Source organism: Tuber melanosporum (genome assembly GCF_000151645.1).
Source record: "Tuber melanosporum whole genome shotgun sequence assembly, scaffold_222, strain Mel28".
Classification (NCBI taxonomy): Eukaryota; Fungi; Ascomycota; class Pezizomycetes; order Pezizales; family Tuberaceae; genus Tuber; species Tuber melanosporum.
Window position 1 is genome coordinate 56,033 of NW_003298889.1, and position 13,585 is coordinate 69,617.

At 51.4% G+C, this 13,585-nt stretch overlaps 2 protein-coding genes; one reads left to right on the top strand and one right to left on the bottom strand.

The window, feature by feature from the left end:
- Positions 1-10,813: 10,813 nt before the first annotated feature.
- Positions 10,814-12,496, bottom strand: GSTUM_00000756001 (uncharacterized protein; the record flags this gene model as incomplete). XM_002838104.2 has 1 exon in its annotated part: positions 10,814-12,496. One exon carries the CDS (start codon positions 12,494-12,496, stop codon positions 12,128-12,130), a length of 369 nt encoding a protein of 122 aa, XP_002838150.1. The 3' UTR covers positions 10,814-12,127.
- An 801-nt stretch (positions 12,497-13,297) lies between these two features.
- Positions 13,298-13,585, top strand: part of GSTUM_00000757001 (uncharacterized protein) — a gene marked incomplete at both ends in the record, with an annotated part of 1,221 nt that continues 933 nt past the window's right edge. Inside the window, one exon of the mRNA XM_002838105.1 lies at positions 13,298-13,585. This exon is cut by the window's right edge and continues 933 nt beyond it. Coding sequence (XP_002838151.1) covers positions 13,298-13,585 — 288 coding nt within the window.

Here is a 13,585-nt window from a genome sequence, read left to right on the forward strand (position 1 = left end):
CCGTTGGGGTCCCCGGGATTTCCCTTGTCGTGGCCAAGGGTCACGAGAGGAAAATCTTACCTGTCTTGGTACATTCTGGGGGTTCGAGCTCTCCGGCACCTCGCTTGGTCCGTGGGCGTGCTGGCTATCTCCTAGCCCGGTCTGGTCTGGTCTGTATTCTTCCCGTTTCCCAGGGACATTGCTACATCTTGTGTGGCTTGCGTTTCGGTTACCCCGATGTCTTGGGATTGGTCCATGGGTTCGTTCGTTTCGGATCAGCGGTGGGGAGGAGGCGGGTACCTGTGGTATCTGGGATACTGGTACAGGGCTTTCTTGTGACGGGTGGTATGAAGAGGCTGCTGCTGCCAGGAAAGCTAAGGCGTCGGTGTCGGCCGCATCTACCGCTTCATTGCCAAAGATTTTCTGGAGTGTGGTTCTGAACCCTGGGAGCTCCGGTTGGGGTGCCGCTATGGTCGGGGCTTTCGTGTTTCCGGTGAGGAGGACGTAGCATGCATTAGTGCATCCTAGTTCCTGTCTGACCTCGGGGAAAGTGCTTCCCCTGGCCACGATTCTGTTTCCCACGTTGATTAAGGCGTTGGGGCAGCCCCTTTGGTGCCTAATAGTGGCAAACATGGGGAGGGTCGAGTTGAGGGAGACTCCTTGAGGGGAGCCGGGTGGGAGGAGGCTGGGGGAATTAATCCTTGGGCTTTTGGTAGGGCTTCTGGGTCCCCCCAGGGGAGAAGGAGAGTGGGGGAGATGCGGCAGGCCCGGAGACGAAGGTTGGGAGGTCATGGTGAGTGAGTAGGATGGTCTTATGGCCAGCGTCCTAAACTCTCAAAGGAAATGAAGCCTTAGGATGGAGGGCTGTAATTGGCCACACCACCTAAGGGAGGAGTATCGTGAGTGAGGGGGTGGAGTAGTTCTTTGAGTGAAAATTCTGGTTGTACCGGATAAAAAGATGATGTGTACACAAACAAAAATAAACTTGGTGTGGTTGCAGGAATGCCCCGCTAACTGTACCGGAATTTTCCGAAATTTTTCTCGCTCCGTGTGTGTGTGTGTGTGTGTGTGTGTAAACCTTTTATTCTTCCACTATCTCACCTACTAATTAAAGTAATCGGAGTACGGCATGGGATACTGCCCCCAGCCCTGGGCCCCCCTCAAACAAAATCCTTCGCTACACCCCCCTGTAGGCCATACAAAAGAAACTCCCACTCCCTTCTTCCCCTCTCCCTCAAACAGCTTTGGTCCGTCACAAAGGAAACCCATTCCTGCCCCCCGGCCCCATGGTCGTAAACAAAAATAAAATCCAACAACAAAAGAAACCCATTCCTGCCCCCCTGGCCCCATGGTCGTGAACAAAAGAAATCCAAACCAACAAAGGAAACCTACGCCTGCCCTCTATGCCCCGTAGTCGTAAACAAAGAAAATCCAAGCGAACAAAAGAAACCCACGCCTGCCCCCTGTGCCCCGTGGTCATGTACATTATGAAATGACTATCTGACCAGCATTACTCCCCTGGTCCACTGGGCGCCTCCTCCGTGTCTTCTGTCGTCATAGCCTAGCGACCCCTTCTTGCCGGGTCGTGTATCCTGGCGTGTGCCGACTCATGTTGCTTGTCTCTCAGTACCATTTCCCCGCATATCTTGCAGGGCCGCCGTGGTCTGGGTTTCACTGGTGCCTGTGTTGGCTGGCTTGTGGGTAGATTAACGTTGGCTCCGATTACTTGGGCGGTGTCTGGTTGTTGGGTGCCGTCCCCACTCCCGGCCATCTCTGGTTTTCCCCTAAGTTCGTGTGGCCAGTTGTCCATCCACTGAAGGAGTTCCCCTTGCCTCTTGTTATCGTAAAGCCCGATCGCTGTGGCGGTCGTTATCCCGCATCTGTTTGCTAGGTGGTCAAAGGTTATTATGTCCCGATCGCACGGGCATCTCCTTCTGGCGCCGGTACTGTATCATCCATGTAGTATGGCCAACCTGCCGTTGCCCTTAGCCCTAGTAGCCTTTTAAAGTTTTGCCTAGTTATGGCGTGCAGGTGTTTGTGCGCTTTGCCGGGCCTTCCTTGGTATCTGGTCCCTTCGTTGGTGACCCTTTCTGCCCAGTCTTGTTGCATTCGGTTTTTAAGTGCGTCTTTGCCTAGCTGGTAATTGCCGGCGGTAGCGATAATGTCCTCTGCCCCGTGTTTGGCCATCCATTTCTTTGTCCAGGTGTTGTGGCGGTCTTTGGTGGTGGCTCGTAACGCCAGTAGGTTTTGCCTGAATTGCATCATGAGGTCTAGTGGTGGGATCCCGAGCTCGGTAAGGAAGGCCAGGACTGGTGTTTTCTTTTCCAGTCCGAAGGCGGTTCGGACTATCTTGTTGAGGGCCGCCTGCGCTTCTCTTAACAGGCCTTTGTTTCCCCATGTCTCTATCCCGTACGTCAGCTGTGGGATTATCAGACCCTTGATTAGCCGCAGTGTCGTTCCTGCATTCAGTCCCCCTTTACTGTATCTGGACGTTACTGCCCTTATGCGGTGTCCGGAGCTGGTGGCTTTGTTGATCCAGTTCCTGACGTGGTGGTCCCATTTCCATTTGTCTGTTAGGAAATATCCGAGCCATCTCAAGTGGCTTTGAACCGGGTATCTCTTGGCCCCGTAGGTGGACCTCGAACTTGCTCTGTGGTGGGGTGTGCACGAAGATTGTTTCGGCTTTACTGGGTGCGAACTCATACCCGTCTTTGCCTGCGGTTGTCTCAAGTTTCTTAATGGTTTCCTGGTGCAGCCTTTTTCCTTCTTTTACGTCCTGGTATGTCGTTGCTATCAGGATGTCGTCCACGTACATCAGGACCTTGGTTTCTGCTTTTTGGGAGGGCGTTGCCTGTACCTTTGCTGTCTCCAGCATGCTGATGAGGAAGAGTATTGGTGATAGGGGGGAGCCCTGTGGCGTGCCTTTGTCAGTGGCATATCCTTTGGACGTCCTGCCATTGAAACGGTAGCTGGTCGTCCTGTCGGTGGCCCAATGCCGGACCCATTGCGCCAGGTGGCCCGAGTACTTTCCGAGCCTTTCGCACACCTTACCCATCTGCAGGTGGTCGAATCCTCCTTGGACATCGAGGGTGGTGATGCATTTGGCTGTTTTTCCAGTTGTGTCTATCACGTTGTTTAGTGCTTGTATGGCGTCTGTCGTACCATACCTCTTTCTTCCTCCGAACATGTTGTCTTCCAGGATTTCGAGTCTTGCTATCCGTATAACTGCTGCTCTTTCTAGTGTTTTTGCCAGTATAGACTGTAGCTGTATCGGCCTCCAGCTTTTTGCCACTGGTATATGATGCGCTTGATTAAGCGTTCGGTATACAATATGTGTAGGTACTGCAGCCTGTCCAGCTTTCTGGGATTCCTTCTTTCCATGCCCGGTTCATCACTCTTAGGAATAGGGGCTCCCGTATTTTCCTGAAGCATTTAACGAGCCTGGTGGTGATATTGTCTGGTCCGCTTGCTGCTCCGTTCGGTGACTGCTTGATGGCGGCGTCTAGGGTCTCTATTTGTAGTGGTTCGGGTTCGTCGTTTATTTGTTCCTTGGCCCGTCTCCTCTCTCCCCCGTATAGGGCCGTGTGGATTTCTTGAGCGATGTCCCCGTGTTCCGCTACTACTTCGCCGTTTTCTTTGGACAAAGCCGGTATGGGGTGCTTGGTGGTCCTTGGCCGGACCGTCCTGAAGCATTCAGGATCTGTTTCTTCTTGGAGGGCTTTTCACGTTGGACTATCGAGTTTGGCTTCCATTATGGCTTTCCTCAGGTTTTTCTTCTTTTCTTTTAGCTCTGGGTGTCGGGGGTACTTATGTGCGAGTTTGAGGACCTCCTTTCGTTCTTGTTGCAGGGACTTGTTCCAGAACGCCTTGCATCCTGGTTTTTTTTGGGGGGTGTGCCTTCTGACTATGCGCGTGAGTTCTTTTTGTACTTCGGCTGGGTGGTCCTTGTGGTCATCCATGAGGCTGATCTCGGCCCTAATGGCTTCCCAGTCCGCCTTGTCGTGCCTTAGCGGCTTTTCCCCGTCGTCCCTCCAGGTGAAATTGGTCTTTATTGCCAGTGCCCTATGGCTTGCTGTTGCCAGGTCCAATGTTACGTACTTCGATTTTTTGCCCCTTATCGGTAGCCACGAGGTCCAGGGTTGTTCCGTTTGGGTTGGTCGCATTGGGCGGGTGGGTAATTACATGGGGGTTTCTTACTGCCATATCCCTGTCGTCCATCCATCTGGCTAGCTTTAGCCCGGCCGTGTTCTGGCATCCCTGTGACCAAGTTGGGTGGTGTGCGTTCATGTCTCCTATTAGGATGTTGTTTTCCCCGTGTGTGTGCCATTGGTTTATTGTGTCGAAGTCCTTTGCCGAGGGTCTCTGGTAGCCAATGGTAATCTCCGCGCCTCCGGTCCACAATGTAATGTATTGTGTCGTTATCCGTTCAACCACAAACATGTGAACGTACTTATCTAAAATATATACGGCACAGCCGTATCTCGTCGCCTTTGTGCTAGCGTAGCATGTAAATCCTTCCAGATGTATCCAGTCCTCATTCTCGAGAGGGCATTCTGCAATCGCTATTATTTTCGGTTTCCGTTTTTTTGAGAGTTTCAGCAACTCGGTGACAACGTTCATGGACCCGCCGACGTTGTGATAAATTATATCTGTTGTCGCCATATTTATTTAGGCGTCGGGGGGGGGGCCAGCACTGCTGGTGCTTTTCCTTTATCCGCGGCCGTGGGGAGTTGTACTGGGGACTTTGCCCTAGTCCTAGTTGGGCAATGGTTATCTCCGGCGAAATGAGAGGTTTCTTCGCAGTTGACACATCTTCTTAGGGTATGGGAACACATCTTCCCTTTTCCGCCGTGCAGTACGTCTGTGCGCAGAGGTGGTCTTTGGTGTGGTGTCTTCCTCCGCAGTATTTGCATATTGCTTCCATTCTGCAATGGACGGCGTGGTGCCCGAATTGTAGGCATCTCGCGCAACAGGTTGATGAGTCCTTCTTTGACATATTTCCGGAAGGTACACCTCATGCCAAAGATGGCCATGCTCGGGAGGGGTTTTTTTGTTTCGGCCATGATCCAGTCGTTTGCCTCCACCGCCACTATTGCTGAGGACTTGGCTTTTCCTTCAGCTTTGAGCGCTGTCGGGGACCTGAGCCACTTAGGCCTGTCTAGCAGCCGGACCTGTGGGTTGTATTCAGAGATTTCCTTTGCTAGGTCCTCCCATCTGTCCGAGTCCGTGTCCCATTCTTCGGGTGTCCAGTCTTCGTCCCCTAGTGGTATACTATTGATGACGATGTTGATGGACGGTGTGTCTGTGGTGACATTGAAGCCGAAAACGTCGATACCGTTTAGGGCCTTGGTGATTGCCGGTACGTCGTCGAGGGCTGGTTCGGCCGGTAGGTCTCCCATGGTGGTGAGTACCAGGTCGTCATTTCGGTTAAATTCTGCGTATGCGAACTTAACCCTGGATGCCGAGTTGACCGCGTCTCTGATTCTTGCTGGTGACAGCCCTGCTGCGCCTATCCTGCGGCCTCTTTCTACCGACCGGATGAGTAGCCTCCTTTGCCTGGCATGCGGGGTTGAGGGTGCCGAGGGCGCTGTCTCTCGGATGCCTGGGGCTGGCTCTTGCCTTTTTTTCTTTGTTGGCACTAGCCGGAAGCCGTCCATATCAATTCCGGAGGACGTAATGGTGGCCCATGTCTGTTTGAGCGTTGTTTTCTGTGGGGCGGTTTCGTTTGCCTTGGTACTCGTCCCGGTTTGTGGTGCCGGTATTGGTGCGTCTCCCTTAGGCTTTCTTAGGATTTGTTTTGAGGGGGGGGGGGGGCTGCGGTGCGGTGTTTCCGGTGGGGGGGGGGTTTTTGTTGGGGGGCGGGGTTTTGGTTTTTGGGTTTTTAAGGGCCCCCCAAAGGGGAAGGGTAAGGGGGTTTGGGTTTGAATATCAAATCCCTAAACCTTATTTCCCCGGTAAGCCGTTCCTCCATTGCCTGCATCTGCTCCTGGAATTTCTTTTCCAGTTGGTGGATGAAGCCCACCATAATGCCTACGGTGACGGGGCGTCCTAGTTCCTCCTTTTCTTCTGGTGTGAGTTCGACTTCCGTCGATTCATACAGGGAGGAGGAGGAGGGAATGATGGGGCGGTTTTGGGTTTGCGAGGAGCTTGGGTCGTTGGTCATATTGCCCGTTGGGGTCCCCGGGATTTCCCTTGTCGTGGCCAAGGGGGAGGAAAATCTTACCTGTCTTGGTACATTCTGGGGGTTCGAGCTCTCCGGCACCTCGCTTGGTCCGTGGGCGTGCTGGCTATCTCCTAGCCCGGTCTGGTCTGTATTCTTCCCGTTTCCCAGGGACATTGCTACATCTTGTGTGGCTTGCGTTTCGGTTACCCCGATGTCTTGGGATTGGTCCATGGGTTCGTTCGTTTCGATCAGCGGTGGGGAGGAGGCGGGTACCTGTGGTATCTGGGATACTGGTACAGGGCTTTCTTGTGACGGGTGGTATGAAGAGGCTGCTGCTGCCAGGAAAGCTAAGGCGTCGGTGTCGGCCGCATCTACCGCTTCATTGCCAAAGATTTTCTGGAGTGTGGTTCTGAACCCTGGGAGCTCCGGTTGGGGTGCCGCTATGGTCGGGGCCTTCGTGTTTCCGGTGAGGAGGACGTAGCATGCATTAGTGCATCCTAGTTCCTGTCTGACCTCGGGGAAAGTGCTTCCCCTGGCCACGATTCTGTTTCCCACGTTGATTAAGGCGTTGGGGCAGCCCCTTTGGTGCCTAATAGTGGCAAACATGGGGAGGGTCGAGTTGAGGGAGACTCCTTGAGGGGAGCCGGGTGGGAGGAGGCTGGGGGAATTAATCCTTGGGCTTTTGGTAGGGCTTCTGGGTCCCCCCAGGGGAGAAGGAGAGTGGGGGAGATGCGGCAGGGCCGGAGACGAAGGTTGGGAGGTCATGGTGAGTGAGTAGGATGGTCTTATGGCCAGCGTCCTAAACTCTCAAAGGAAGTGAAGCCTTAGGATGGAGGGCTGTGATTGGCCACACCACCTAAGGGAGGAGTATCGTGAGTGAGGGGGTGGAGTAGTTCTTTGAGTGAAAATTCTGGTTGTACCGGATAAAAAGATGATGTGTACACAAACAAAAATAAACTTGGTGTGGTTGCAGGAATGCCCCGCTAACTGTACCGGAATTTTCCGAAATTTTTCTCGCTCCGTGTGTGTGTTTGTGTGTGTGTGTGTGTGTGTGTGTGTGTGTGTGTGTGTGTGTGTGAAGTGCGAATGCGAATGCGAGTGCGTGCATGTGTCTGACACGGTTGCCGTCCTTTTATTTTATTTTCATTTTTCATTTCTTTCCATTTTACCCCGTTTGCCAGTTCGTTAGGTCCTTCGTCCTCTGTCTCTCTCTCCTTCCATGGGCAAAGAAGAAGGGAGTTACAATGGTACCATAAATAATAACAGAAGAAAGAGGGTGGGTTTTAATCCTTAAATTTCCCCTCCCTCTTATTGGGCCAATTTCCACTACCATGGAAAATTAGCACCACCGTAAAGGCCAAGGAATCCTTTTCTTTTGTGGTGTCGCCCCCACGAGGTCTTGCAAGCATGGGGTAGGTCGCAGTGGTGCATTATATCCCATGAGTTTGGACTCCTCCCAGGATGTATAGCGGGATGGTGCCTGCGCATGTCCTCGCTTCATCTAGTGCCCCGGGTGTGGGACACACGAGTCAATTTTGGCGTTCGTTTTGGGGCCGGATGGTCTGTGTGTTGAGCAGTCCTCGAGCCCGCGCTTGGTCCCGTTTCATGCGGGATACTTCTAGGCTTGACTCTCGTTTTTTCTTCCCTTTTCGACCGTTGAACCTTTCTCTTCCCAATTGTGATCGCACAGTACTAGTACAATTTTTGTTCCCAGAATTGTGGTCGATTTTATCATTGGATAATTTTTTATTATTTCATCTTTGATCTTCCTTTTTGCTTAAGGGCAATTTGCCTCTGGTGTGCTCAGATTTTGTTTTTTTATCCTGAAGTCTGGTTGGCGGTCACTGTGCCCCATTCGCTTACACATGTTGTGTTGGACCTAGGTACCCTGTATGCTGGCATTATTCGTTCCACAAAGCCCTGTTCGTCTGTTGCTTACCGGACTCAAATCGTCGGGACTATTCTGATCTTCCAGCACGGTCACGCAATTCAGCTTTCCCATTTCTCAACTTAATCAAACGCCCTTGTGCACCACCATGGCCCACACAAAAAAGGACAATTGGAAGAGAGAGAGGAAGAGAGAGAGAGAGAGAGAAAAGAAAGAAAGACAGTGGATGTGTGTGTGTGGGTGCACGAGTGAATGTGTGTGTGCGGAGCACGCAAGAAAACAGCTTCCTCATACTGTACTGGCACCGATATCTGTTTCCCGAGAATCGGTACGGTACTGTATTCGTCTTGTTTTTATTTTTTTACTTTTCCTACCCGAGCCTGGGCAACCTGACCACTCAACAGCGGGCATGGCTGGAATGAGTGGGAAAGCATTCCAGGAAAAAAAGGAAAAGCACGGACAACGATTTTGACCATCGTAGATAGTAGGTCGGCAGTTAACCATTTCTGAGGGAGTGGTTGGGAAAGGGAAAGAGGGAGAGAGGCAAAGAATGGAACCCTCTCATCCAATTATTCTGATGAAGATGATGCCTTTGGTCTCACATCTCTTGTCCTGGTTTTCACAATTTCTCACTAATATGGGGAAGAGTGCCAGGGCCGGTGTCGGGAACGGGCGGTGAAAACGAGGGGGGGTGGGAAAGCGCAGAAAAGCCTGTGACACCCGAGCAGCCTGCTCGCTATTTGGAACGCTGTCCACCACTTAACTTATTGCTTGCTTGGTCTGCTAAGCCCAAGATATACATCCCGCTAACCAATCTCTTGCTCATTGCGCCCGCTGGGCTCATGCAGCCTTTACAAGGGCCAAGGATAAACGATTGGTATGGAGCAGGGGTGTTGATGTTGATTTTGGTCAAAATTAGTGGTAAGCCGCAACTAGCTCGTCTGAATCCGCAAGGCTTCCATTGCTCCACAAGGGAGCTTTCTTTTGATCGAGGCATTCAATTGGAGGCCATGAGCCTGATTCATCAAGTATTTCTTCGAGCTCACTGACAAACGAGGGAATACTGTGGAGATCCTCTCAGGGCCGTTTTCTCGGGTGTACCACTTCTGCTGAAATTTTAGTTATGCACCGTCTCAATCCTTTATCCTTGACCCTTGTAGTTTTGTATCTGGCCGCCGCTCTTCTCTAAAAAAATGCGTGCTGATAGTGATCGTGCAGTGACGCCCGAATGCTGGCTCACTTTACCTTTTCTATAGGATATTATTCCCCACCACTTTTCCCAATTCTGCTTGTCAGGATTTAGTGTGGCATAGTTGTGAGGGGTGGTTTTTAGAGCCTGTGCAAACATGCAGCCCCAGCCCCCTCCTCCTCCTGCCTTTTCTCATCCATCCCATATCAGGGTGTTAGAGAAGAGGAAAACACACAGCGGGGATGCTGTGCTCTTGTTGGCGTTGCTGGTTGGACCTAACCTTATTTCAAAAGGCTAGAAAGAGCACGGGGAGGAGGGAGGGGGCTGGTGTCATTCTGGGTGCTGGAGGCTAGAGCTGATTGCCAAAAAGAGAGAGAATACCACGAGAGTATTGGCTCAGAGCTCTGCTGGCGTACAGTAATATTGTATGAAAGTTGAATTGGTAACTAAGGGTCCATTCCCCAGTACCGAATTCACATCATCCGCATCCACAGCCGCCTTTAATAGCCAATTTGGCACCAGCTAGCCAGCTAGCATAGCCAAAGAAGTGAATGGATCCGGTACCGATATGGTTTGGTGGGCCATCCATGACAGAGGGACCGCCAGTGGGGCAAGTTATGGTACTCGAGTGCTGGGTGGGGGGGGCGTAAGGCAGAAGAATACATGCACGCAGACACAAGCACCCACACACACACCCAGGCACACACACATCATGGTATCATACCCACCACATGAGCCCAGGCTTCACACGCACCCGCCTCCACTATACCCTCTTCCCTCTCTCTGGTGAGACGGCCCGCAAGCATTCCAAGAACCGAGTCCACGTTCGCAAGCCGTTTCCGCTAGCCATCTCACATCTTGCAACTGCACAGCTTGTTTGGGGTCCCAGGAGAAATGCGGCGCTCTTACGCCAATTTGTGCATATCTCTCGCTCTTAACCGGACCCTTCTTTCTCTTTATCCGCCTTGCTCCGTACCGGGACTTTCCCTACAGAGAAGGGGTAGAGTACTCGAGTAGAGCACTGCATACTGGTGAAAGTCAGTATCCACTATAGCTACCATTTCCCCAACCACTGCAACCTAACCTCTGCAACCACCACCACCACCTCCACGCCTATCCCAACTACCAATATTATCCTCAAATCACCACCCTCCTCCGTTCCAACCTACCACACCATTAAAGACTTTTGCTATTGCCGTTGCCATTTCGCCTCCAACAATCACATTTGTTTTATTTTAAAACATTGGGCACGCTACTCTTAATTCCGGTGCTACCACTATCCAAACAACCATATCCATTGAAACATCCTCAACCCCTTCTCACCCTTCTTTTTTCCTTGTCACTGCCACCAACAGGGTCGGTCAGCCATTCATTCACTGGGGCTATTCATTCAGTCATTCACTTTTCTGGTACCGGTAACCACTGACCATTGACCGCACCCAGCACTCACTCACTCACTCACCCGCTCTCTCTCACCCACGCTCATAATACCCATCCCCCCTAGAAAAAATAATAATAAAAATAAAATAAAAAACACCCGCACCGGTACCCACCCTGCTGGCTTGCTTTCATTTCTTGCCCTGCTCCCTCGCTCTTCCCGTTTCTCGTCATCCCTGGTACCACCACCTGGCCCTCGAGCAATGCGGCATTGTTTGCCTCGCAGTGGACTGCTTGCCGCCAATTGCATGCTCAAATTTCATTGAACGTCATTTCCCTGTTATCGCCAATCCCTCCCGGGTCATAGAAAGAAAGAAAAACCCAGTTGCCAGACGTTCCTGCCCTATTCCCTCCGGATCGTCCAAGCTTCCGTCTCATCTCCTCCACCTCTCCATCCTTCCCACCAACCCTCCTCCTCTACCCTCCTCTACCCATCCTCTCAACCTTTATTCCCCTTCTACCCCATCATCATCCCACCTCCTTCCAACCTTCCCTCCCCTCCATCAACCACTTCCCTGCATTTTGTACTCCCTCTTGTTTCCCCGGGGCCACCTATAAGTCGAAACGTTGGCGTTAGTGGCTACCTCAGTTCATCCTCCTCTTCTCTTACGGTCGCCGGGCTTTCTCCTTGGGCGTCGGGAGGGAGAGGAAGACCGTCAATGTCCTGTCTTTATGCAGCTTCAGAGTCTTCGGGGGAAAGGCTCCATGTCGCAGACCTTCTCTGCCTCAAGGTCACCAGCCTCTTCGGATGACACTGACCAAGACTTCCGAGCTTCGCTCGATCGATACCAGTTTTCTTCACAGGCAGCTGATGGCTCAGTGCCATCCCTTGCAGCTTCGGCTTCATTTGCTTCTCGAGCTATAGAGGTGCCTATAGCACAGTCTTCTATTGCAAGTCCAGACCAAAGGCCGATAAACCTTCTAGATGTCAGTAACATCCTTAATCCCACACCTCAGAGATCCGTCGAGAGTTCTCGACGGCCCAGTTTGGCCCAGTTTGGGTCCCCACGATCATCTGTGCACACAGCTGTGAGTCGACATGGTGCACCAAGATCCTTGCCCCCCTCACCTGTCGAGCCATCCAACCCTGCGGACCTAGCCTTACGGAGCAGTGGTGGTGGTGGTACGTTTCCCGGCCGTCGAATAGCGCCAGCGGTTCCACCGTCATCTCGAATTCGACAAACCCCGAGACCCAGTCTATCTGGCATCATAAGTGCACAAGACAGTCCTTTCCCCCTCGCCGCTCCTCGGAGACTTTCAGGGTTTGGCACCGAAATACATACCGCCCCAGGCCCGCCTCCACCCGGCCACCCGCCTGTCGGGGGCCCACCTTCTCAGACTAGCTTCCCTTTCCCCGCGGTTTCCACCCCTTTACAATATGCAACAAGTTTCTCCACACCCATATCATCGGCAAATGCCAGCCCTAATACACCCTATTCCTCTTATGTCCAATCTTCGCAATCGCCCATCCCTACGACACCCACATATACCCATCCAGGTTACATTTCAGGTCACCACGGAGGCCCACCGCATGGTGGGCCATATTCAATGCCTGGACCATCGGGACATGGAGCGCACGGATATCACATGATGTCACTGAATACAGCTGAGGGGGCCATTCAAATACCCGTGAATACAACGGCAGCATCGAGGAGTGCAGATGAGAAGCGGAAACGGAATGCCGGTGCCTCTGCTCGGTTCCGCCAACGGAGGAAAGAAAGAGAGCGGGAAATGTCAACGAGGATAAGTGATTTGGAACAACGATTGAAGAAGGTAGAGGAAGAACGGGATTATTACCGAGATTTAGCCCTAAGGTCACAACGCGCAGGGGGGCAATCATCTCTAGCGTCTCCGCGAGGAATTGGACAAAGTGAAAGCGGGTTTGGTGGTTTCAGGGCCAGCGATTTACCGAGACCGGGATCGGGCATGAGGGATCTGTCTGGAATGGAAGATGATGGACGGACCGGTGGGTTTCAGGGCAGAAGCGGGCACCCTGAAATGCTAGGCGGAGTCGACATGAGAGAGCCCAGTGTCGTAAGACGAGAGAGCGAGCGAGAAAGGGAAAGGGAGAGATACGAGCGAGAACGATATCAAGGCGGAGACCAGCGCCATCGTTAAACGAACATATTTCCTTTGTCGTTTCTTTTACTCTATTTTCGTATATTCTATTTTCCGGCGCGTGGAGGTCATTCGTGGGCGGCTATTATCGTTTTATCGCTATTTCCTTGTCATAAGTTAGAAGAGGGACATCAAACTGTGCGTTTTTGGTTTTGCATTTTTATTCTCCTATTTATTCATCTTATTTATTTTCTACTGTACTTTCTGTGTTTTTTTTTCGTGTTTGTCTGCATTATTATTGCTCGCCGGTCACTTGATATTTTTATCTGTTTCGCCTCTTAACATTTCCTTCCTATACTTTCGCGCTTTCCTTTGATCAGGGGACTCCATTGTAAATTGTTCTGTAGGGCGTTGGTTTTAGAGTTCTTTGTTTTTTTTGTTTTATCTTATTCTTTCCTGTCATTTATTTCATTTGTGCAGTTCATACGATCATTTTCCATCATCTGGGCCTTTCTTTATACATCTATTTCTTTTGGGAGGTGGGAAGGGGCGGGGAGGGGGGGACATCTGGGAGGGGCATTTTATGATCTTTTTACCAACCGTGTTTCGATCTTTTTTTCCCTTATTCAACTCAACAAACTTTTTTATCATTGCACACTCTCTCACTCTCACCGTCTTTTTTGTCTACCTATTATGTTTATACACCTCCCCTCAAGGCAAAACGTCCTGGCTGTGTCTGCCACCTGTAATAAATAAATTATTTGTATTTCTATCTATCTATTCACCTATCGGTCGGAAACCACAACAAAAAAATAAAGAATTAATGCTGGTTGAAAAAAACTTCATCGCCATCGTATCGTACCGTATCGGG